The sequence below is a fragment of the Amphiprion ocellaris genome, chromosome 3, assembly GCF_022539595.1.
Source record: "Amphiprion ocellaris isolate individual 3 ecotype Okinawa chromosome 3, ASM2253959v1, whole genome shotgun sequence".
NCBI classification, from domain to species: Eukaryota; Metazoa; Chordata; class Actinopteri; family Pomacentridae; genus Amphiprion; species Amphiprion ocellaris.
In genome coordinates this window covers 21,802,505-21,825,424 of record NC_072768.1, presented here as the reverse complement: position 1 = coordinate 21,825,424, position 22,920 = coordinate 21,802,505, and the positions used below count along the sequence as shown (strand labels likewise).

Sequence of the window (22,920 nt, the reverse complement as noted above, 5' to 3'; positions counted from 1 at the left end):
ATTCTGCTGGGATGAGTAGATGACAAGTGTGACTGTGTATTTGTGTCTCGTGTGAGGAAGCCATGGATTCAGTATGGTTTATTGCAATAAATAACTCTGATGGACACTTGCTCATTGTGAATTTACTTTTTCGAGAATTTCCACGAGTGAAATTTAGTACTTATTTTTCAAGGTCAGCTTTAAAGTTTGTGTGCCCTATGTAGTCTTTAAATTTATGTTATGGTCTTCACAACATTTCAGGGTGAAATCTTGCACTTTATATTTTAAATATCATAGGTAGCAATTAATATTATACTGATTGGAATCGGTTCCACATTGACCCACATTAAAAAGTCAGGTTGACAGGAAGCATTTTGCATAGTGAGGACTTTTCGGATTATTGCTGACTTTCACATATTCATTTTTACTTAATTTTTTTAATTCAAATTAATCAAATATGTAAAAGAATAATTAAAAGAAATCAAATTTGTAACTAATTAACAGTATTTTTACTAATGTATTTATGGGGGGGGGTTACATTTACTTGGAATCTGAATACTTTGGCTATAACTACTGTCTGGTCCTTTTTGTGTTTCTGCTTTTGAGGAAATAACCTTCTCAAGTCTTCAAATTTGAATTTTATCTGTCCGTATAAAAACAAAATGTATTCACAAACAAAAGGCTAAACACTGCATTATCTGTCAAAACTTTTATTAACAAACAGTAGAAAACATAAGTTTCCATCAGTGGTATAAATTTAAACAGTACACTTTATACGTAGAAAGTCAATTTTTAATTTCCAAGCATATAAAAGATTCTAGAAAGGAAAACATTGAAAAAATACTTAGTTGAGGCACAGATCGGACTACATCATATGAGGCATTTTTTGGGAACTAACTAGAAAAGAGGAGCAGTTCAGCCGTTTACAGCAAATATTTGGTTGTGTGAACCAGTCTACCTGTAAATGTGGAACCACTGGTAGTTTGTAAAACCATCCAGTATTTGTGTTTTAACTTTGACTTGAAGAATATCTGCACCTTAATGACTCGAGATTATTCTGTATTCCTGTGAAATATTCACAAAACACATCAGAAAAACAACTGAAAGGTTGACATAGTGACAAGAGACAGAAAATAGAGCGACTGAGTAGCTCATAGGGACATAGCACCAGATGATAAGATCTTTTCATAATAAGTAAAACCACAAAGTACCCTTTCAGTTCATCCGATCACTTCCAGCAATAATGCAAGGAGTAAGGCATTTTAAAACCACGACAAAGTTTGGCTTAGAACAAGTGACACACTGGTGCAACAACAACCCACCACAAAATGTCATACTGGACACACACAATAAATGAAAAAAGAGGAAGAAAGACCCAATGCATGATGAGTTGAGTGATCCAAGTAAACTTTCATGATAGAAAGCAGATATTGCCATTTTTAAACATCCTCTTTGATTTAAACAGGACCAGGTTAGAAACTAATGTTTAAGGTCTGTGTTTGGCTCGTCTGTTCATACAAATATAAAATAAATAATTATACATATTTATCTATTTATATATTAAAAAAAGATCCCACCACCATTTTCCACTGCTTATAACAGCAGGTCACTTTTTTGGCTGTATTATTTCCACCATCAGTGTTGCTGACAAAAAAAAAACAAAAAAAAAAACTATTAATGTCCTTAGCCAAGAGCAGCATTTTATAATAGTTTCACCTTCGGCCTTCTTAGGCCATTTCTCTCCATACAAATAACACAGTAGAAAGTCACACTTTTAAATACAGTCACACATGCGCTAATGTGCATGTTTAGTGAAGGCACAAAGGTGAAATCTCAGGCAACCCTGGAGCATCAATCACATGTACACAATCCAGCTTCCTGAAACACTGCACTGGGACAAAGCAGAGAGGTTGCCTGCATCTTCAACAGCTGTCTTCCTAGTCACTCTTCAGACTTGCTCCGTTCCTCTGCTCCCGCAGCTTCCTCCTCTGTAGGTATCCAGTACGCTGAAGACGGTTCATTCTGGCTCCCAGGAAGATAACGATGTTGGTCGGCACCAGTTTGGTGGTCACCCAACCCTGTGATCACAGAAACAATACAACAGAAAGGTTCATGTTTACACTGTAGTTAAATGAAAGCTTTCAGGGGATCATCTTTAAAAAAAAAAACAAACAAAACAACCGTCATTTCTAAAAGTTTATACTCGACTGTTCATGGTTCTGGTTCAGTGTCTTTTATTTCTTCTCTTTAAGGGACAGTCATAAAGATTCACTTGCTCCTTCACTTTAACAACTATGTTCTTTCTAGATGCTCACCAAGACAAACAAGGCTGAAAATTATTCACATTTGAGGACAGTTTACCAAAATAAATATTAAGAGGGACATTCTGCACAGTGAGTGCTCTGACAATAATGGTTTGACTGTCTTTCCTAAAGAAACACATTCCAGTGACATGGAATTATTGATATGCACACATTTACACTACTGTTCAAAAGTTGGGGGTCACCCAGACAATTTCATGTTTTCCATGAAAACTCACACTTTCATTCATGTTCTAACATAATTGCACAAGGGTTTTCTAATCATCAATTAGCCTTTCAACACCATTAGCTAACACAATGTAGCATTAGAACACAGGAGTGATGGTTGCTGGAAATGTTCCTCTGTACCCCTATGTAGATATTCCATTAAAAATCAGCCATTCCAGCTAGAATAGTCATTTACCACATTAACAATGTCTAGACTGTATTTCTGATTCATTTCATGTTATCTTCATTGAAGAAAACTGCTTTTCTTTCTAAGTGACCCCAAACTTTTGAACGGTAGTGTAAATCAGTTGTGTTAACAAAATCAGCCTGGATGGATTGTAACTGAATATGGATTTCATCAAAAGTCACCAATAGGTCAGATGCTGAGCAATGTATTTCAATCTCTGGCCTGAAGCCTAATAACTTAGAATAACATTGAAGTTCAATTGATGTATCCCTGCACAGATTTTAATTTTTTGAGGTTTCCATTTCTTACCATGACAGCATGGGGGAAGTAGCCATTTGTCTGGCTCTGCAGACCCACAGTGGTGACCTCAGCTGCCACATAGCGCTCTGGGGTGGGTTTGTCCAGGGTAGGCTTCCTGATACGAGTCATTTTAGTGGCCACAAAGAAAGGCAGCACGCTCTGCAGGAAGACGGATAAAAAAACATTTGAGACAAGCTTAAATTTACCATTCAAAAAATTCTGGCCGGACAAGAGTTGAAACAAAGTCTGAATATAACAATTTTTTTCTCAGGTTACTGTAAAGTTCAAGTTTCTCCTTTGAAATAAATATTCCAGATTTGCAGCACGGACATTAAGTTGTTTGAGCATTTTAAATGGTGGCAATTCATGCTTCCTCCTGTGGGACTGAGTGCAGCATACACTTGACTTAAATTGCATGAAATTCTCTACTGTTAATTGTTGTAGTTACTGATGGTTATGGAGTAAAAATACACTGTGGGTCTGTTCAACTGAAACTGCTGTACACACTCCAACCACGAGGTGGCACATGAGTGAATACTTCAGAGGTGCTAAAAACAGAACAAACCAGTCTGATGTGCAGCAACATATTTTCAAAAATACCACTGCTTAAAAGGCAACAATGTCATATCTGAGGCGTTTTCCGATCTTTAATTTCATCACCCTTCAAGCAAGACTGGTTGAGAGCAACATGTCTGATTTGGTCATTTGTTTTGAAGTGAATAGGAAAGTGAGTTAAGGAGGCATCAGAAGAACAAACAGCAAATGTGGATCATGTCTACTAACATGAGGTGAGACAAAGGCAGTGATACACCATCTGAGGAAAACACCCTTAAAATTCTATAATATAGAAATTTTTCAACTTGGATTGGAATAACTTGATACAAAGGAGAATGATCAAGGCTATAGTTATGTGGTTTGTGCTGCTGTCTCTTGAAGTTAGAACTGCGGTGTTGTAATGTTATCACTGGTTTCATATCAGCTCAAAAAAAAAAATCCTGAGTAACTGAATAAAATTTAAAATACTACACAGCATGGAGTAGAGGGACTTAACTCCACAAAACAAGCCCCAAACTCACCTGGATGATGATACCCTGGCGCCTGTACTCCTCCTGAAGGCCACGAGAGAAGAAATCCACAAAGGCCTGAACACAAAGAGGGTCAAATTTAACAGGATAGTCTACAAAATGTTGTGCCCAAAGAAGGTGGGCTAGCTTGATGAAAGTAGCAGATCCTGACAAATACAAATTTAAAACCTTTGATTTCAAGGGAGAATTATTGCTTACAGAAGCCCAAACATCACACATACCTTGGTTGCAGAGTAGACCGTCAGCAGAGGGAGAGGGTACATGCCGCTAGCAGAGGAGATGTTGAGGATAACGCCTTTAGACCTGCGGGGAAAAGACACAGAAAGGTAAATGTAGAGCTTTCCTTTGCTGTGTGTAAGGCAAAGAGGACACTCAAGGCTGCAATAGACACACGAGTGTTTAGAGAGTTCATGACATTCCTGGGCTTAAACTTAGCAGTGAAATGACAAATCAGAATCTCTCAATTTTAACTTGGAATTTTGAAGAAAAAAAAGCCTGGTGAAATCCTCAGTTTCAATGCTGCTGCTGTAAGACAATTCAAAACAAGGCTTTCCTCAAGACCTGATCCCACCACAGTGGATAAATGTATTTTCAGAAGTATTTCTAAGTCCTTATTTTTTCCCCTATCACATCCACAAACTTTCAATGATTTTCCAGGCCAGTGGGAACCCTGTGTCTATACACATTTAGCACACTGACAAATACACACAAAGTGATACTGCACACACGCTCAAACAGTGTGGTAGTGTGCGTTGCCATGGCAGCCTGTTGCTGCAGTGATGTAGTGGAGACGCTCCAGCCTCACACGGCACCAAATGTGCCTGCACCACTATTGGCCAGCAGGAATCACATGGGAACAGAGCAACCAATCGGGTGGGAAGAGCACTTTGTGTGAATTGAAAGCTTGTCAGCATTGTGAACAAAGAAGGAGAGGGAAAGAGAGGTGCAGTGATGGAAAAGGCTTGGTGAGGATTTCTTGTCCTACTTCCCAGTTAAAGAGTCACCTTTATAAAGTGTCATCTACCAAGTAGAGTTTTGTTGAATTTTGAGATTCTGTTTAGCTCTGTGCCAAAATCCCTCATTCTCTATGCTCATATTTGACTACAGTGATGTCGCAAAACATGGAAGCCCATCATTTAACTCACCTGTCAGCCATTCTGGGCAGCACAATACGGGTCATCTAAAAGAAAAACAACAACAACACAAGCTCAGTTAACAATCACACAACTCGGGGAGGAAAGCTAGGAGAAAGGGGAATAGAGGAGAGAATTTTATTTGAAAGAAAAAGACAAAAAGTAGGAGGGAGGGAGAGAGAGAGACAGGCAGAGACCAGCAGAGAGAGAGAGATGCGTGGGTGGCGAGTACAGACAGCGTTGGTGTAGTCCACCGTTGCTTTGGGAACAACTGAGACACTGCAGGTACCATGGTAGGAACAGCAGAAGAGGAGACAGAAAAAGAAGAGGAAAACAACCAAAGGGGAGAAAGTGAGAGCCATGGATGAGCTTTAAACAAGCACTTGGGGTGTAAGATGAAGACGTAGTTTGCCATGATCAGACTGAGTGAAGTAGAAGAGAGATAAAGTGTGCAAAGTCGTTTCAGAAAGATGCAAAGTTACCTGGCACACTGAGGTCATGTTGACATTGATCATATTTGTGATAAACTGAAACACAAAAAACACACAGTTGGCTTAATACTCATGTTAAAGATTATACAGTACAGAGCAGGCAGACAACCTCAGACATAAAAGCATGCACAGTATTTGTAGACTAGATGCAATATAAGACTAAACATTTTATTATTAACTTGCTTTTTTGTTATTTCATGGTCATTAAGTCATAGTAAACAAGCAGCAACTCAGAGAATCTATCAGCAAATGAAGAGCAAATATTCTGAAAAACAAACTCACATTGTCCAGATCAGGAATGTGGAGGTAGTACTCAGGGTAGGGGTAAGACACACCAACATTGTTAACTGGTAAAAGACACAAGGGTGAGGAAAATTACAATTATTCCACTGTTCTCATTAAATAACCTGCAGCTGGAGAACTTAAACTAGCTTAAATATCCACCATGAGGTGGCAGCAAACGCAAACAAGCTAGAAACAGGCATTCACTCCACACTAGACACAGCCACACCTTGGAACCAGTAGAGCACAACCGGTATCATAAAAAAGAACAAGGAGTTCCTTAAATGTTCAGCTCAAAAGCACCCTGTGAACTCAAGTGTCAATATCTAAAAGTTTCACTGACAGCTGTAACTTTATTGCACCTGTAAACATAACATAACTCAATTTATCGGTGTCAGAATGTTGTGTTCTGAAATGTCACTGAAGCTCAAACTCAAGGCAGAAGTTTAAAATTAAAGAGCCTCAAAAAAGTGGCTGATGAGAAGAGAGTGTTGATCTATCGGTTGGATTGTTAGGACATGACTGAACATTTCACCACATGCTGTCAACACAGTGTATCTTATGCTGCCTGAATGCACACATTCAGGGAGTGTCAAGTGCTTGTAGATGAATTGGTAAGGTTTGTCTTGTCATGTAACTTTACTCTCTGGGAGACATCTTTATTCTTTGTCTCTATGCAATACAACTGTTGCGACACTTAAGACAAGGCAGAATCAACATGTGTAACCTGCAAGTCTTCACTGGAGACAGCAGAGGGATGAATCTATACACTCTCCTGTCACCGGGAGAGAGAAAAGTTGCTCTTACCGAGAACACCGATCTCCAGACCAGCCAGCCCTGCCTCGATCTTGGGATAGATGTCTGTCTTGCCAAAGTCAACGGCAATAGTCCTGGTCTCCACTTTATACTGCTCCTCTGTGAAGGGATGAGAAAAGTATCCAGGTTACAATGACATCCAAGCATGGAGATGAGCAAAAGGTGTTTTAAACTTTAGAAATCAAAGTTACATCATAGACGTGGCCTGAAAACAAGATCAAAGCTAAGAGGAAGGCATGTTTCAGATCATTCATCGTAGTGGGTGACGCCTTCACACCACACATTTATACCATGTGTCACAAATCAGTCAACACTGTGCAAAAGCTCATTACACGGCCCAACAACAGAGCAATCCCGTTTCAAAACCTTCAATCCATTCAAATGAATTAAGCATGAAACCAGCCAGTGTCCGGCTCAAACTGAAGAGGGCACTGTGTACCAACAAACCAGCCTAGTGGTCTTGTCCCCCTCCTCCTTCCCTCTCCTCCCTCCAATACCTCGTCATGTTTGACGCGCCTGCTGCAATTAGAATTTATTGTCCAAAGACTCGTTTAGCTGATAGGTGGCCGAGGGAGTTATAAGAGGAAAATTCCTGGGATGTGCCTCGGCAAAGACCAGTACTGTGTCAGTGTGTGTTCAGTCAGACTTCAGAGCAGATAAAAAAAAAACCTGAGAGGGATGTGAGGCGGGGGTGAGTACAATAAATTAAAAAAGGGGCTTATGGGTTGGAGCCTCCCTGAAATCTGTATCCAGCTCAGATCATTGATCAAGAAAATGAAAAAAGCAGCTGGCGACATGATGGCAAAAAAGTAGAAATATTAAGTGTGAGGCTGCCAAACTGGAGGAGAAATTTGGGGTTGCCGGCAGGTACGACGGGAGTGAAAATGAGATTGTTACAAAACATAAGGAGAACCATGTACAGCAATAAAATTATAGGTGGGACAGGGTGGGTTGCCCAGTTACATGCTAAGGAGGGTGGTTTTGTCAGACTAATCGTGAGGGAGGAGTGCCAGACTTTGGCACGCTGCACCCTGCTCGTGACTACCCATCAGCCCCCTCTGTGGACTTGAAGCACGACTGGGGAAATTGCACTGTGGGAGACGTCAGAGGCAGATGGAAAGAGAGCGAGTCGGGGAGAGGGCACTATTAATGGGAGGGGGGACATTCACCATTCAGTCTCTGTACAAATCTGGAGACAGGATAGCATGGAAGAGGACGAAAGTTTTTCCTGTCATATGGACGCTCATTTATAACTTGTGGACTTGAATAAGAAAAGCCGAGTCTGTTTGTAACAAATATCTCAAAACAGGTTGGTCCATGATTTTCCACTTCATCGGGCCAGACATTTCATCTGTCTTTCTTCATGCGAACAGTGAGGAAGTAAAGACACAGCCTGCTTTGTTGGCTGCATGTTTCCAATTCACCAGAATTCTAACAGAATGAAGACTTGACTTAGCAGGATGCACAAGAGCGTGAAAAATGGGATTTGGAGGAAACTATTCACAGAATGACACACAGCGTAAAGTAAATACACTGTGTTTTTGAAAAAGAGAGCTAGTAGATCCACAACTTTGTATGCAGTGAGACAAACTGTATACTCATTTTCTTCTGTTTTCCCTACATGCCAACTCCTTACGCAGAATATATGCCCCTCTATCGAGGCCTGGGAGACCCTGTAGCCCACAGACTGGGAGGCTGCACGTCATTGCCTGCCCGTACAAACATCCTCATCATCCCACTCACTGTGCTCTAAACCCCAAACAGGTTTCCATGATGTTGTGGAGACAAACACACTTCTAAGCACACTTACCAAGCGACTTTGCAACGTCATCCAGCTTGTCCTGGGAGCGACTGATCAGCATCATGGCAAATCCTCGACGAGCCAGCTAGAAAGGAAAACTCGGTTAGTAACAGCTTCTCAGGTTTGACATATGACACATACAGAGGTCCTGCTCTCAAGTGTAACTGTGTTTCTGTCGATTATGATAACATGATGTGTTCTTTATAAAAGAGTGCTGAGGAAGGCAGCAGATTTGTCAAGCTATTGCTGCCTTTTTTCCTGACTTTGTTCTGGAGAACTAGACTAGACTTTTTTCACTACATATTTTGTTGCACATGTGCATTAATGATGTTTCATTCTACTTGTTTTTATGCATGCTGGTTCACTGTCATGATTTACTGGAATACATATTTCTAACAGTGACAAGTCATATCTGTTGTGAAAATTGCATTTCCTCACATTTTTGCTCCATTCTCACCAGCTTCTACCTCTATTGTGTCTACATGACACAAAAACTAAACACTGGTTCATCCAGGCTGGGCCTTGGATATGTGAACTTCTTGTGGGTACGGTAAGTAAATCTGCTTGTGCTTCTGAAATTATTTGAAATGATGCTCTTCCATGTGAAAACATACCTAAAAACTCTTCATCCATTCACCGGACAAAGCCGTGGCCTGGCCTGCTGTTGCGTGACAAGCAGCTAGCCCTGCTGTAGCACCAACAGCAACAGCATGAGTCAAAGGCCCTACATGACTATACTGTACAGCCAGCTCGCCCACACTGGTATGGGCCAAACACGTGGCAGGGTAGCCCCTATTCAACGTGTGCTTGTTACCTCTGTACAAGCTCTAGTTGGTAAGCCTGTGTTGAAGTGTGTGTGTATACGTGTGTGAGGACTCTCTTTCACATTAATAGGCCTGTAAGAGCTCTCCCCTACCGTGGCCTACGAGTGAACATGGTGTGTGTATGTGCATGAGTCACAGCTTTTCCGTGAAAGAAATGAAATAAATAAGGGTCCAGGAGCCTCACCTCCTCCGCATAGGATTTCCCGATTCCATCTGTGGCTCCTGTCACAACTGCAGAGAAACAGAAAGAAGAAAAAAAGCATTGTAGGTTTTCTTGATACACCTTCACAGTAGGGCAGGGGTCAAGTCAAATTCCATTCAATTAATAAAGACTCTTCTTAAAATCCATCACACAAATTCTGGATTAGTTGACAAAATTGCTCTGATTGGAATCATGGTTCTATTTTCTTCTCAGCCCTGGTAAACTTGGTCTAACCCTGCTAAAAGCCTTCAGCCATGCTACATCAAGTCACGGCAGACTGACTTATTACTGTGACACTACGTCACCTGTAGTGTTTCTGTTATCTTTGCATCTTGTAGCAGTCACACATGAACACACACAAACCCAACCTTTGTTCTGAAACCTACAGCACATGCTGACATCAGGTTTAACCACTTGCAGCCATCACCAATATTGCTTAAAGTTCCAGCATGGAGTTAAGTCAAAGGCCTTTAAGGGTAAAAACCAGTACAGTCAAAGCAAACCAGTTGGCAGACACACCCCACAACACTATTCAACTACTAAGCTCTTTAATGATGCCTTTTTCATCGGTCTAATAAAACTTCCTTTGGATGAGATGCTCCAAGTGCACACGCACAAGTGAGCATAAAGTTCATTTTTGGAGCAGAGATGCATATAATACAACCGAAGACGGTATAGATAGGAGACAAATCAGCAAGACCGAGCTACAAAGGCAACTGAGGGGACAGAGATTGTAAAGAGGTGGAGATGAAATGGTACAGATTAAAGCAGAAGAAAGAAAGAAGCCAGTATAGGATTCACAAAGCCCTTAACATCCACTGATACCTCACTGGGAGCAGCTCCTAAAACAATAGGATTTCCAGCACATGAACACAGCCTAGAATCACCCATCAGCTTAGTATGCTGAAAAATCTGACTGGCGAGGTTAAATCAGGTGTGTCTAGTTTAGAGAAAAGGTGGAGGAAGGAGAATGCTGGCAAATCAGCGAGGTGCAGAACAGTTTGGTAAAAGCAGAGGATTTCTTAGAAGCACAACAAAAGATGGTAAAGGCTGAAGTGTGAGGAGACGGAGGCAGAGAGAGGAGCTGATGTTCTTCTTGTGTTCAGAGTTCTCCTCACCTTGTCAAGCAAGCAGGGCTATTTTTAAACCCTCACTGCCCATCAACCCCAGCCCATGCTTGACTGACGGAGGATGGTGGGGAGAAAGGATGGAGGGAAGGAAGACAGAAGGCAGGTACAGAAATAAACAGAAGACAAACAAACAAAAAAAAAGGTGTGGTGGTGGTGAGGGGGGGATTGGGGTACTCACGAATACACACAGTTGTGAATCATGAATATATTAGCAAGGCTTGATGAAAGATTAATAGAGGTAGAGGACATTCTCTGGCAAAGAGCTGGAAAAAGAGACAAGATGAGAGAGGGGATGCAGAGAGGAGGGAGTGATGACGAACATGGAGCAAGAGAAAGGAGGAGGGTGAAGTGGGGTAGGGAGGGTGGGGGTGATGAGAGATCCTAGGGGCGGCTAAAAATAGAACTGGAGCGAAGCAAGAGAACGAATGAGTGAAGGAGAAAGACAGAATAGAGATTGCGGTGGAGGAGAGAGGGAGAGAGAAGAACAAGTGAGTGAATGAGAGAAGAGGAGTGAGAGCGAGTAGCACAAAGTCAAAAGTGAAAAGAGAGCAGAATCCCTGGTTATTTTTAAACCTCCCCCATGTTAAGAATGAAATGCTCCGTGGCAGAAAAGCCTCAATGGAGGCGGGCTGTACCAAATCAGGCCCTGGCTGCAGATGCAGGTGGAGGCAAACAGCAGCAGGGAGAGGCTACAGTCGCTGCAAAGTAAAATGGCTTGGGGTGGGAAGACAGTCCTTGTCAATATAAACGATGAAGTGGATAAAGTTTATTTGTTTTAAGAGCAGTTCATATTTAACACAAATCCATGACACTGGAAAAAATGCATGTGATGGACGACAGGTGGAAACCTCATGTTTCCAAAAATGTCAGCTTGTCAAGAAGTGTAAAATCGGCCTCCTTTCAGGCAACCATCATGCACGTTTGGAGCTTCATTCAAGAAGTATAATGAACACAGTGTCAAAGAGTGGAGCATGGAACTGTTTCATGATCATGAAAATCAAAAAGGCTGCTGGAGATAGCTACAAGATTGGCTTTTCTGAGACACCTTGTATGAAGAAGTGAGAAAAAGCCCTTGCTGATGAGGGTACCTTCTGTGACTGTTCAACTAAAACCCTAGATTCCTTCAAAGAAAAAATGACAAGCAATGACAGCTGAAACTAAGAGCTAGAACAAAACAACATACAACACAAGGAGAAGCTGCAGTGCACCGACCACATTCCTGTCACATGGGACAGCACTATGTGCCCCCATACAGAGACAGCCGGGATGCTTCACATTCGCTAGCATGACTGAGTTACAGGTAGAGAGAACTGCACCTGTGTGTAGGAATGTATCAGGAGCGCACCAAAATGCACATACAGTGTCACTTTTCGAACTTTAACCTGAACGAGGAGTGCGTGCAAGAATATATTATGCACTTAAAATTTAAGCACAGAATCACCTTTTGAACTCGAACAACATCTGTGTGCTATGTGTCAGACGCATGTGCTCGACTTACACATGTCGTGCATTTTAAGAATGCAAAAGTAATGTCGTTCCTCCAGCTTTTCAGTCTTATTTTTCAAAGTGTGCATTTCAAGTGGAAAATTTCCACTCAGCAACTTTGCAACCTTTGAGTTAGTGTTGCTGAGAACTAATCAGGTTCCAGTTCTACTCTGCTTTATCTTGAAATTCATCCAATATGTAGAGTTAACACAATATTAAAAAGGCCTTTTTCTTTTGACACGGTCGCAGTGCTGGCATGTCAAACAAATGTAACGACACCAGCAACAGAAAAAATTAAGGAAGAGTGTAGAGCTGATATGTAATAGGGGATTTTGTTGTAAGGTATGGAAAAGTAAATGGCAAGATATGCTGGATTCAGTTGAACAATAATTCCTCCCCTTCACAGAAAAGTCAAGAATAAAGGTAAACAAGAAATACTGGCACAATCAGAACTCAGAAATAATTTTATCACCACTTATACTTCTTTAGGGATTCTCTGATTTTCCACTGTGCATTAGGCAAATAATCCCCCTTCCAGAGGCCTAATATCCCCTTTCAGCAACCCCATATCCTGCTGCTGTACTTATGAATGACTACACTCCTCCCACCCATTAAATAATAGCACCATTTTCTTATGAATAAATGTCTAGGGAGTGAGTGAGAGTGAAGTATGTGTGTGTAATGGGGAGCTAGTGTAGTAGGATGAGGACACATTTCTGAAGACATTGCTTTTCAGTTATCATGGATGCAAAAGTTACAAGAAGCATAATAACAATAATAATAATTTTAAGCAGACTAGCCTGTAAAAATATGGGTTTAAGTACGAGCAGAACAGAATGTCCAAAAACCCCATTGTTCATTTGTCAAGCACACACACACACACACACACACACACACACACACACACACACACACACACACACACACACACACACACACACACACACACACACACACACACACACACACACACACACACACACACACACACACACACACACACACACACACACACACACACACACACCTCCCAGTGCTCCCAGCAGGATATAATTCCCCTCACGTGAGCAATGCATTACATCAGTGACACACAGATATAATGTAACAAAGGAGGATCTGCGCAAGCAAGCACGTGCGTGACAGCAGCACTGACGCTCACACACAGACAACAAAGGGTGAATGAGTGTGGATGGGGGCAACCACGTATGAAAGTGCTGTGTGCAATGAAAAAAAAATGATGTGGGAGAGGGCTTTGAAAAGCAATGTGTGAATCCATGAATGCATGCATGCCTGTGTGTGTGTGCGTGCGTGTGTGCTACACACACACACACACACACACACACACACACACACACACACACACACACACCTCCCAGTGCTCCCAGCAGGATATAATTCCCCTCACGTGAGCAATGCATTACATCAGTGACACACAGATATAATGTAACAAAGGAGGATCTGCGCAAGCAAGCACGTGCGTGACAGCAGCACTGACGCTCACACACAGACAACAAAGGGTGAATGAGTGTGGATGGGGGCAACCACGTATGAAAGTGCTGTGTGCAATGAAAAAAAAATGATGTGGGAGAGGGCTTTGAAAAGCAATGTGTGAATCCATGAATGCATGCATGCCTGTGTGTGTGTGTGTGTGCGTGCGTGTGTGCTGGCAGAGAGGATGTGTGCACCGCTGCCTCTCATTCATTCCTAGCAACGCCACTCTGAACCCAGTTTCCCCCGTTCCAGCATCTCTGAGAAAACTGGTCCACTATGCTGGCTCTGAGGCGCCCTGACGGGGGCGCGTTTGTACAGCAGCTCTGCTGTGCTTAGTGCTGCACAACACGTCCAGAGGTATTGACATCCCCCAGCCTTTTCTGTCTCCCTCCCTCCCTCCCCCCCTCCCTCCTCAGCAGTGGAGCAGCCCCTGCCGCTGCCTGCTCACTATTCCGAGGGTCTAAAAAAAGCAGCAGGAGGAGTAAAAATAGCAGCGCCTGCACTGCCTCGTCTGGGAGCTGCCTGCTTGCCTGCCTGCTGCAACACCTGAATACCAACAAGATCCCCCACCATCATCACCACGACGGCCAGGCTGCTGCTGCATCCTGAGCCCTCCACCTAAAGCCCCGATGCCAGCATGAGCACTGCAGGCTGAGAACCCCCCCCCCCCAGAAGATCTAAACTGGTGAGCAGTGGAAAAAGAGCAGAACAACTACGAATACCTTATCTGCTGGTACTTGTGAAAAATCTTTACCTTAGAATAACATGGACGGTATATGATGGTGCAAGTGTGAGGATGAGCAGCTTATGTTAGAGGATAAAAGAAAATCTTCATGAATATGGTAATTTATATCTCTGTTACTGATCATTAACTCACAAGATGAAGGTGTGCTGATTAGTGCAAATAAGTTGATCTAGTTCTTAGCAATAGAGAAAACTGGCATGGTTACCCACAGGCTAAGTTATTCTATTTTCTTTTGAAAGAATGAACTTACACAAAGACAGAGAGACCAAACTAAAATGAGTGCAAAAACTCCCTATAACCCTCCCCACCACCACCGAACCCCCAATTAAGATTCTCAGTGAGGAGAGACTGCGGTCCTTGTATGCCCCACTCTCGTTACGTACCGTTATGTAATCTGTCGCACCCCAAACTCGCCTATCAACGAGCAGCCCCTCCTACCTCAGAGGGAGAAAAAAAAGAGATGGAGGGAGGGATGCAGCAGAAGATCCAAAGACAGACCCCCCCCCAACCTCACCTCATCCCTCACCCAAAACACTCACCCCATTCTCCATCCGCCCACCTTCCACATTCAAACGCACACACATGCTGCTTTAATTAGCAGGGGAGGCAAGTCACATGGTTAGCATAAAAGTCGACAAAAATAAAACTTGATCAGGCCGGGGAGAGGGAGAGATGAGGTGAGGGAGGGTGAAAGACAGAGAGAGAAAAAGAGAACATGTACTTCAGAGCTGCCCAAGATAGAAGCAGCATCTATATTTGGGTACAGAGCAAAAAATAGTCCTGTCCCCCCTCCCTCCTCTGGTCACATGCCTTGTTTGAAAATCAATTTCTTTCACCACAGCTACTTGTTCTGAGACAAGGTGATTTTTGAGCAGCAAACTAACTTCGCTATTTGACCATGTGTTGTTAAGGACAAACTGTACTGGGTGGAGGTTTTCATCTCAAACCAAGCCTACAGCATGTGATTTAACTTTATTAGTCCGTCCTTTGGCTGAAGGGGTGTTAATCAGTGAAATCACCTGCTGGAGTCTTTGGTGGTAGGCATGACAACCTGCAAGCACTCAAACCTCAATGGTACACGACGCTGTATCATTTACATCCCTGTATTAGTGATACAACTCATACTGCTGGATTTTTAAAAAAACGATGTGGAGTTTCCCTACAGCTTTATAGAGTTGAACCATACATAAAGTATGTGAATCCATTGTGTAACAGTTCCATCTCCTACACTCCCTGTGTTCGTTATGTCAGGACTTTTTATTAGTTGGGTCATGAAAATATATCCGAACATGACTTCATACAGTACATTCCTCTGCTTGAGTTCATCCCAGAAAGACTGAAACTCAAAATGCTAAAATACATTTCAACAGATACTCACAAGTGAACAAACTGCCTTTCTGGCATGTTGGAGTGCAGTGTATTGTGTCACTTTGCAGAGGCCAATAAACCACCGACTCCAAATATGCCGGCGGTCCTGTATAGTGTGTTTAGATAAGCTGACTGAGCAGCCTCCTCGTTATTGAACTTGATTCTTACAAGCAGAGTAAAGCTAAAAATTTGGTTAAAGTATTGGTGCAAACAACTCGACGTGCAAATATAAAGCATTCTGAGAGGTGCTGGGGCTTCAACTTGAAACACTTTTCAGTCAATTGTGTGCTGCTCTGTCTAAGGAATTAATGCAAATCACTTCATGTTACCTTTATTTTTTGAATGAAACTTCAGCTTCTTCCTCAGTACATGGCCTGCAAATGGCATTTTTGAAGTTCAAACACTTAGTTGATTAGTAGTAATGGACTGTAATCACAAACACGACTTTGCCCTAGCTTCTTGTGGACATTTGCCTCTTATCTTATATTTGACATTTCACTTACTTAATTTGGGCTTCTGACTATGAGTTGTGAACTAAACTTTGCTTATTCAATTCATAAATATACTAAGCAAATTATCAAGAAAATATTCAACAAATTTCTCCAGTGAGGGCTCAGTAAAGTTGATTTTATGATGAAAATTATCATTTGCTTAAACAAGCTATATTAAAATAACACCAATGAGAAGTAACTGTTCTTCTACTCTTAATGCACTCTTTTCAGTACTGGACAGAAATAAATATCTACATGTAAGAAATACAAAATTAATGGAGGGGGATTCTGTCATGACACACTGTGAGAAGGTGTTAGTGATGATAGGATGAGCAAAATTAAAGTGAGGAAGAGAACAACATGCTCAGAGGAACAGTACTGTAGAAGAGCAAAATATAGAGAAACAGACACACTTGCTGGATGGGGAGTTGGGTGAGACGAAGCGAGCGAAGGGGGAGGGATTGAGAAGGGCTGGAAATGATGGAGATGCAGAGGATTTTTTCTCTCTCTCCCTCTCTCCTTTTTTAACCAAGCATCTCTGGCTGCAGCACGTGTCACAGAGCGTGTTCATCACATGAACAGCAGTGTTCTCTTTCTCTCCGCCCACACACACACACACACACTCACACACACACAAAGCACTAGGGGGAAGCACATTCACAAGGATGAAGAAGTGGAGACCCTGCCTCAGTTGAAACGCACACACACACACGGATAAATTTCATTCACGTGTGCATTTTCCTTACCATGAATGAAGCCTAATGCCTATTCATAAAAAAAAAAAACACAGAACATTATTCTCACATTATAATTAGCAGCGTCCTCCAACTCTGACTCACCCACAGCCTGTGTCGGTAAACATGCATGCAGCAAATGTTTATTCCCGGAGACAAATCAAACTCAACCAAATTCTTGCGTAAGTGCTGACCCAAGTCTTTATCACTCTGGTGCTGTACTGATGAATGGCTGCATCCTTCTTATATAATAGGACCATTTTCTCAATAAACTCTAATGTCAAAGAGGGAGGGGGCACTTCTAAGGCGCATGTCACATCACTGTCTCCCCCCCACCCTTGCAAAAAGCTCCCTTTGGTCTAATTTATTTCCCTATAATGGAGTTTCACACACACGCAACAGGACAGACACTGACTCCCTTATATAATATGGCATCCTGGGGGCTAAGACTGGAGGAGGGAGTGAAGAGGAGAAGAGAAAACTGAGCACTACTACACATTAGATTGAAAAGCTGCCTCACTGGGAGCATAAATATGGAATACTGCATCATTTAAAAAATAAATCTGCTTTATAGTAATTATATATATATATATATATATATATATATATATATATGTTAAGATTGCATGTCCTTTTAAAGCCAGATTATTGCGCACTGCTAAAATATCCTCATCTTCTGTTGCATTGGTTTATTCTCAAAATCTGGAAAAATTGAATCAAATCAAAGGTTTAGAAAGCATTCAACTGCCATTCCTTTGCTCAAGATTTTAAAAAAAGAAAAACTGAGCTGCAGACATGGTTTGGGCTGACAGGAGGTGTGTGGAGACACAGTGCAGCAGAGGGGCTGGGGAAGCCGCCTTGACTCATGCTGCACAGCTCCTGTTCTGCCACTAGGAGTCCCAAACACTAAAGGGAAAGACCAGTCATTGGCAGAGGAACTCCAGAGAAATCCCTGCTCTGCTCTGCTCTGCATGTGAGAGCTGCAGAGCTTCAGCACAGACACACACTGCAGTGATAACATGAAAATCTGACAAATTTCCTCAAGCCAAAGAATATCAACTGCAAATCTACTTGGTGAAAAAGGGAAGTCATTCTTTCCTGCTTTTTACCTGCACATGCTCAGACCAATCTAACCAGGAAATACCACAGTTGAAATAGCTGCCATGTGTGTTGTAAAAAACAAAAAAATCATGTTTAAAGGATGAGTCAAATCCTCAGACTTTACTGGTTGTTCTAGAAAAGTATGTATCTAAGAATTTGTTCATTCCCCCCCACAGAATTCTGACTGTAGCTACTAAAATCTCCTCACATAATCAGCCCCTTGCTACAAGTCTACATTATGCATTTAAAGTGAAAAGGCTGTTGACTAATAGAGATATCGCCTCATGTACAGTCTTAAAAACTGCAAGTAGCATGACTTCCCAAGTTTCAAATGTTTGTAGTGGATGTGGCACTAAGTATTTACTGCCATGCATAAGTGTGTTAACTCTGACATCTCCAGACAAAACAAAATGTATTCAGATGTGGAAGAAAACTATTGCTCTTTGGAGCACAGTAAAAGTCAACAGGGCTTGACACATGCTTCATGGATATTTAAATAAAGAAATTCCGAGGCTATTCAAATGTTAGAGTAAGTATACCTTGTTGCAACATGCGTCTGTCGTTAGGTGGAAGGTGGGGACAGTGAGTCTCACCACTTGCGTAAAAGGCATCACACCACTGCCTGAACTGACCAGACCTGCGCATCTGGTACAACCAGCCGAGAAGGACACCTCATCCCTAACGCACAGCTACACCCCCACCCTGCTCCCTCACACACCTGTTCACTTGTTGCCATCTCCAACCGCTGTGATTGGAAACAAACGTCAGACTTGTCAGACTGGTGGCAGGCAATTAGTTTCAGGGAGTGGCATGCAAGTTCACGTCGTACGAAAAGAGAAAGCAAGAACAAAATGCAACGGTGTGGAAAAGTTGAGTACTCGTTTAATTTTATGAGCCTTTAGCTGAATTAAGTAAGAATTGTTCCCTCAAACGCACCTTTAAGACCATCCTCTACACTGAGCGTGTTGGGGATTACATTTGATGCACCAAAACCTGGCTCTGCTGGAGTTAAATTACATAAAAAATAGGAATCACTTTTAGTTTCTAAAGCATGCAGGAGATAATCATCTAGATCCGACTTAGTGCGATATCTGACAAGACGCTGGTGGTGAAGGTGGAGTGAAGGTGGTGATCACAATTCCTATATGGCCAATGAATGACGAAGCGATGAACAAGCGCATGACTCATCAGTGTGCACCGGTATTCCTCCGCAGCTTCCATCAGAATCACTAAAAAAATGTGCATTAGTCATTCCTAAAGGCACCCTACCTTTGCGTCATGCATTTCATTCCCTCTTATGGCGCACAGGGCATCAATTAAACATCCATTTAATAAAAAAAAAAAAAACACACAACAAAACGTCGATTTGGAGATGAAGTGCGTCACGGTGTATAGATAAACAGCTGTGTTGTTTAAAAAAATGCAACAACAACAGCCATTCAGAATATCCGCCTGGTTTTGGGGTGACAGAAAGGGGGAGAATATCTACCTATCCCGACGCGAGGGAGAGCGCCTGGCAAATTGCGCAGCAAGAAGCTCCAGACGCAGCAGTCTTCTCCACATAGGAGACTAGAGAAGTGGGTCAAGCCATGGCAGGGCGATTCCTGGGAGACTAGTCTCTACCAAACCAAAATACGCTCATGTTTGACTGCTAAATCTCTCCTATTTGGCCAAAAAAGTACATCAAAGAGTCAAATCCTAGAAATGATACCCTAGTTTTAGCAAACAATATGTAGGGCAAACGGAATGGGACAAAGTAATGTGAGGAAGGAATGAACTGAAAGAAACCGACGACACAAACAAAAGAATGACAAAATACCGCCTGAATATTTGTATATACAAAGTAAGGAACATGATTACCATACGTGTGAGAATGCTGGACAGAGCACTCCAGTGTGACACGGATAAGTGAAAATTTATCTAGATGTAGGTCACGTTTTAATTAAGCGTATAGGTTTGTCCTACATCATGCGGATGGGCTAATGTGGTTCAGTAGTGCTCTGGCTGAGAGCTCACCCACATAAAACAAGCTCTCTGAAAAGTGCGCATAGCCTGCGCAATTTGGCTCCTGGCTCACCAATGTGGGGCATCCCCCTACCGCTCCAAATGTGGGTGAAAACGCTGATTGGAGCCCCTGGCAGCAGACGGTGCCGTGTTTGACGCGAGGAGGAAGAAAAAGCACAATTGAGCTAATAAGGACCATTATCTTGTCAGTCAATCAGCTGCTTACCTGCGCCTGTTACGCAACACCAGCCTCCCCTTGAAATAAGCCACAAAAAAAAAAAAAAAAAAAAACCCGCACCAGAACGCAGCTTTTCTTTGTGCCAAAGTGAAGTTTCAGCTCAATAACCCTGATTCTGGTGTTTGCACGTCGAGTCCACCTGCCTACTTCTGAGCTGCCCTCTTCGTGACCGTGATGTGTTGTAGGTGGCGTGAAAATTGATGTGACCCCACTCACCTGCCCATTTGCCCAGCTTCGGAGAGAGCAGCTGCCCATTTCCCCAGACCCAGATCCTAAAGCCTGAGATGAGCCTGTAGAGCAGCCACAGCGCCAGGGAGGCCACAGTGAACGCACCGACCCAGAAGAGAGGCGTCTCGGCCCTGCGGATCATCTCCTCCACGTTCATCCAGTTCATGGCAGCGGCTCTCGGTGACTCGGCGTGTGTGAGAGTGTGTATGTGGAGACCTCAATTTTAGGCAATGTGCTCTAATTTCCAAGCCACAACGTGAGAGAGAGTCCCTTTATAAGGAGGTTGTAGCATCACACACACTCCCCCAACACTTGTCTAGCCTGATTTAAAGCGCACCGCCCACCTCCTACTCCGCACCGCCCTCCGCCGCTCCTCGCTGGCTGCAGCAGCTGCCCCTCCGCACATTCGCCCCGCCGGTAGGCGCATTTGCATGTCAATCAACTCCAGAGCTTCCCCCATTCATTCGATTTTCTGTATGAAGCAGGGTGGGTCAAAGGGAGACCGGAATGAGGAGCGATTGGGCAAACATTACGGCAGCTCCCATCCGGAGTCTGTCATTGGCTCTCGCCAGAACAGGTTTGACGGTTTCAGTCAGGATTATGAAACCCTCCAAACCCACGCTCTTGGAAAAAAACTGCCCACACCACTTTATGAATGAAAGGATGCTCTCATTGGTGAAAAATGTGCGCGTCCTCCCGCCCCGTGGAGAGCATTTGGAGGCAGGCTATTGGCTAAAGTGATGCCAGTCTGTGAGGTCAGCCTGCTCCCAAGTAGACATGACTCACTCGTCTATTTTAAGTATTCTGTCTGCATCATACTGCTGATAACCACAGAAAAAATGTAGAAACAGGTGCACTGAAGCATCCTGCCTCTTAGATTTGCCCATGTTGCGCCAGAACACTCTTGTACACTCTCCTCCGCCGTAGCATGCAAGTGTGAGCTCTCCGCGAGGAAAAACTACAATCCCCAGCTCCACTTTCTCGCCCTTTCCACTCTCGCGAGATTGCCCCATTGTAGTAAGTTCCCTATCCAAAACATTGAGCAGGGGGAGATGAGATGTGATACGTGTGTTACATAAACACTGAGACAGGCATGTGAATTTACATCGCTTTATTTCATTAAACTTCACATTAAAATGCACACGAACGACGAAATCCTGCTCACATTCGTCGGATGTTTCACCACAACCGACTGTCACGATTCTCTCCTCAGCAGTATGTGCTCTCTGTTCCCCCTCTCCGACCCACAGAGGCTATTTGCAACAGCATTTTTAGTCTCCAGCACACCCCATCTGCCGCCATGCTCCCCGTCTGTCTCTCACACACAAACTAAACATGAAATTCTGACAAACCGAGGCTCTGTGGCACGAAGCAAAGCCTGTCATGTACTCAGCAGAGGGACAAGAGTATAAAAATGTGTCCACATGTTGACATGCATCATGCAGCTGCTCGCATTCTTTGACAGAAGTGGAGGGTCGAAGTCAACGTGACACCGAGAAGAAGGAGCAGCAAGTTGTGTAACACTTTTAAAAGGGATGAAATTAAATGTATTAGCGACCAGCTGTCTCCGAGTCACGTTACAAAGTGTAGAGTAAAATGCAGTTTACTAATATAATATATAATCTATTTTATAGCACTTGTTTGTAGCCTGGCATCACTGCACAGCCAACATCAGCCAGCTCAATAAATATTGACAGACTCTGACATGGACTCAGATTTTGAAAACAGAAATTTACAAACAACGTTCACATGAAAACAAGTATAGAACATGTAGAACAGCCAGCAGCATTACATCAGTGTTAGGAGAGACAGAAGTAGCTTACATTTTCTAATTTTTTTTAACAGATATGATATAATATCATCAAATTAGACACATACACACATACACACACACACACACACACACACACACACACACACACACACACACACACACACACACACACACACACACACACACACACACACACACACACACACACACACACACACACACACTCCCATCGGACGTTTTGAGAGTCCACCTTCACGTCTCGGTCGTTTCCTCGCAGCCCAACAGCTGAAAACAAAAGAGAAAATTAGGATTTAGTCGTGCACAATTCCCTGTGAAAAACTATACACGTGTAGATGAAAGCCGCAAAACTTTAAACACGCAAACAAAGTGCGCAAACGTGTTAGATGATCAGCGTCCATCTCCTCTACACACGCATGATGCTGCATTATTTTTTGGGGATATTTAACTCCACGTACAAGCTGCAAAAAATGCTAAAACTCTTG

At 42.8% G+C, this 22,920-nt stretch overlaps 1 protein-coding gene and 1 long non-coding RNA gene across 10 annotated transcripts in view; both read right to left on the bottom strand.

Moving 5' to 3' along the window:
- Positions 1 to 673: 673 nt before the first annotated feature.
- Positions 674 to 20,939, bottom strand: hsd17b12a (hydroxysteroid (17-beta) dehydrogenase 12a). Its single transcript, XM_023269238.3, has 11 exons — positions 20,632 to 20,939; positions 9,611 to 9,657; positions 8,612 to 8,687; positions 6,793 to 6,900; positions 5,986 to 6,050; positions 5,695 to 5,739; positions 5,225 to 5,259; positions 4,301 to 4,382; positions 4,071 to 4,136; positions 3,004 to 3,153; positions 674 to 2,057 (listed from the first exon to the last, which is right to left on the bottom strand). Exons 1-11 carry the CDS (start codon positions 20,807 to 20,809, stop codon positions 1,917 to 1,919), a joined length of 993 nt encoding a protein of 330 aa, XP_023125006.1. The 5' UTR covers positions 20,810 to 20,939; the 3' UTR covers positions 674 to 1,916.
- An 800-nt stretch (positions 20,940 to 21,739) lies between these two features.
- The window catches only part of LOC111567884 (uncharacterized), a 60,837-nt gene continuing 59,656 nt past the window's right edge, over positions 21,740 to 22,920 (bottom strand). For all 9 annotated transcript variants that reach the window (XR_008601217.1, XR_008601216.1, XR_008601215.1 and 6 more), the window contains one exon: positions 21,740 to 22,702. This is a non-coding gene — a long non-coding RNA (uncharacterized LOC111567884). The remainder of the gene's footprint in view (positions 22,703 to 22,920) is intronic.